Here is a 3,507-nt window from a genome sequence, read left to right as displayed (position 1 = left end):
TCGAGAACATTATGATGTTCACTCCTTTCGTTAGTAATGGTTCGCATTTCTTTCCTCTCCATCACAATTCCTACAATATCTGGATGAATTTTAAGTCATTAGTTTCAATCTGAGGATGATAGTAAAGAGTAAAATTATTTGTACCAATGCAGTGGTTATCTTGGAAATGTGTTCCACTGATATGTGCCAACGGAGTAAAATTGAAGAACTCTGGGAGCAATAGCTTTTCTGGATGTTCAACTTTGTTTGCTTCAGTCATGTCTGTGAAAATTATTTTTGCTTCACCTGGAACACATTTGTATTTTGTTTGATATGCTTGGACTGCAAAGTTTTGAATGAGTATTACATTTTCATCAATGAGAATCATATTAAGAAACTCTTCAGGATGCAATCGCGGAATTGTTACTTTTTATTTCCTTGAAACCTGGACTTTAATTTTCCATTCAAGTTTCGGGGTGACTTGAAGATCAGAAATTTTTTGATGATGAATGTTATCCATTGTAAAAATTACAATAAATAACTTGTGAATGTGAATGATTTGGTGGTATATGCAGAATGATGTAGATATATATAGCATAGCTAAATGAAATGTTATTGGCTAGCACTATGTAGCATTAAAAAATCACTGACATGGATAGGACTTTAGATTCTTTTCGTGTATACTTCTCTATTATATGGTGGACAGTATACAACAATTTTGCAAATCAGCTATATACAAAGAGCTTTTGTTTGTCAGTGTAAACTTAAGAGGTTACAATGGGCGTGCTAGTGGTTTTAAAAAAAACCTGATAACCAAATGTTGAAAGTGTAGTATATAGGCCAGAAGTATGATTACCGATAACCGATAGTGCTAGTAATATTTTAAATAATACTTTATTTATTAGTTTCAATATTTTTACTTGTAAGCTATTTATAATATTATAATTTACTTCAAAATAAGAACTTAAAGATTATCATTACTTCGGAACCAAATTTCTTAAAAAAATGTGAAACTGCTTTGGGCATTTTGAATAAGTCGTACTCGGTACACGACTTATATGCATTGGTAGATTAAAGTTGCCAACTCAAACCAGTAGAAAAATGGTGGTTCTTGTTGTTTGAAAACCAGCGTACCAAAATTATAAAAGTGCTTTGGCAACAATCACTACAAATATGGAAGTTCGAAAATATGGAAAATACATTAGTGTGATTTATGTTCGCTCTGGTTTGAAAGTGTACTAAAAATACGAAAGAATGCAAATCTGTGTTTTCCATCTTGATATATTTGGTAATATAATACATTTTTTTTAAATGATAAATTATAATTGGTGTGGAATAAAATTAAATTAAAATTGAAGTAGGTTAATTGTAGAAAATTTAGAGTTCATCAAAAAGAAGAGTATAATGGAATAGTTAACTCTGTAAGAAATAGACCAAGTTTATAATAACTAAACTTCTACTACATCATCTAAAACAATATAACAATAATAGATCAAATTTTGGAAAATTTAAGTTGTAGGCAGTTGATAAAAAATTTCTTTGTACACAAAGTTCTTCGTTACATTGGTGGAAGAACCATTGTGACCTTCAATGAACACCTTTAGTCCGGTATGAGAAGTAACACGACTAATTGCAACATACTGTTGACCGTGAGTGAAAACAGGATTCGGCAAAAATAATCCTACCCTTTGCAGTGACTGGCCTTGTGATTTGTTTATTGTCATCGAGTAACAAATTTGTAGAGGCATCTGTTTTCGTATTAGCTTGAATGGAAACTTGGTGTCTGTTGGAGTCAGTTCCATTCGAGGAATGAAGTGGCGGGTTCCTACAAAAGCATCGGTTATTACTTCACATTCGACACATTGATTCAAACATCGTGTGATCAATATTCTGGTGCCATTACAGAGCCCTAGTGTTTGATTTAAGTTTCTCATTAGCATCACAGCAACCCCTTCCTTCAACTTCAACTCATGAACTGGAAGCTCGAGAATGTTTATCGCATTCAAGTACTCAGGAGGAAAAGCAAAACTCATTTCTTCGGTTGAGCCACCAAAATCTTCTGCTTTGTCAATACTAAAGTACCTAGATTCAGCACCTTGTATGGTTTCGACAATTAAAGAATTGAGGTGACCAACTACTTGATTTGTTGGTGTTAAAATGGCTCTTTCACTTATATACCGCGGGCACTTGTAATTACTGAAGAAATTGGGATATGTCCAATGAATCATATTTTCAACAGAATTCTTCATTTCAGGGTCACAAAAGTCAGAAGGAATTAGAACTTCATCATTTTTGTAATGCTCAAAAGAATCAATCGGAGCCTTCACCTGTCCATTTCCAATCTGTAAAACCCACTCAGCAAACTTCTTCAAAGCTAGGATTTCTTCTTCACTATTGCCTTGGTTAAGACGCATATTACGATTTAAAAACAAAATCTTTGCTTTAGGCCAGAGGTATGATCTTGTAATTGTGGACGAAACAACATCACCTCGTGAACCATGAGGTATTACCGGTAGAATTTGGCGGAAATCTCCGCCAATAACCACTATAATACCTCCAAAAGGCATATTATACCTCGTCTTGTCCACAGCTTTCATTATATCTCTTAAAGACCTATCAAGACATTCGAATGAAAATCTATGCTGCATTGGAGCTTCATCCCAAATAATGAGATTTGTATGTTTAATCAACGAAGCAATATCAGAATCATGTCCAATGGCACATGAAGAGCAATCATCTATAACAATGGGAATTTTGAATCTGGAATGAGCGGTTCGTCCACCAGGCATTAGTGTTGATACAATGCCGGATGATGCAACTGGTAGTACAATCAGCCCCATGGATCTTAATTTATATATGAGAGTCTTCCAAACAAAAGTCTTGCCACAACCACCGCTGCCATACACAAAGAAAAGACCTCCAACATTGGTCTGCACTGAATTTAACACTTCATTATATACTTGTAGTTGTTCTGTATTAATGGTTGGAAACAATTTTTCAAACTCAGCTTCTATCTCCGATATGTTATAACTGGTTTCATCAAGGATTAAGTTGTTGGATCCAGTGTGGAGGTAGTTTGATGGAGGCTGAGGAAGTTATTTAAATTATATCACTGAGTTGCCAATTGTTTTGAGAATCTTGTCAATTTCTGCATTGAACAATATATAATTAGAAAGAAGAGAGATTTAAATATAAAAATTGTATATTTTATGGAAAAAATTAGGAAGATACCTGCAAGAGCAAAATATTATAGTTGAATATCACTAAATATGTGATTTTGATTTGCAACCTTACTGCGGCGCTGCATCAAAAGGTCGTCAACCATATGTTTACAATTTTTCTCCCATAAAACCTTTAGATTAGTTACTTGGCAGTTAACAATAATATGGACGAAAAGTCATAGAATTTGGATTGGAAAGCCACTTTTAGCACTGTTACAACCGGCATTTTCGTGTAATACTATTTGTAAATTTGGTGCAATTTTAAAACCGAATGCCAATATATTCAACTATTGTATGCTCGTGTGAA

The 3,507-nt window shown here is 33.8% G+C and overlaps 1 protein-coding gene across 1 annotated transcript; it reads right to left on the bottom strand.

Moving 5' to 3' along the window:
• Nucleotides 1-1,487: 1,487 nt before the first annotated feature.
• LOC141691410 (uncharacterized) lies at nucleotides 1,488-2,819 on the bottom strand. The gene has a single exon (XM_074496153.1). The coding sequence runs from the start codon at nucleotides 2,817-2,819 to the stop codon at nucleotides 1,488-1,490; it is 1,332 nt and encodes a 443-aa protein (XP_074352254.1).
• Between the last annotated feature and the right edge of the window lie 688 nt (nucleotides 2,820-3,507).

Source organism: Apium graveolens, chromosome 2 (genome assembly GCF_009905375.1).
Source record: "Apium graveolens cultivar Ventura chromosome 2, ASM990537v1, whole genome shotgun sequence".
In the NCBI taxonomy this organism is placed as follows: Eukaryota; Viridiplantae; Streptophyta; class Magnoliopsida; order Apiales; family Apiaceae; genus Apium; species Apium graveolens.
The sequence above is the reverse complement of the archived record's forward strand: the minus strand, read 5'-3'. Positions and strand labels throughout refer to the sequence as shown.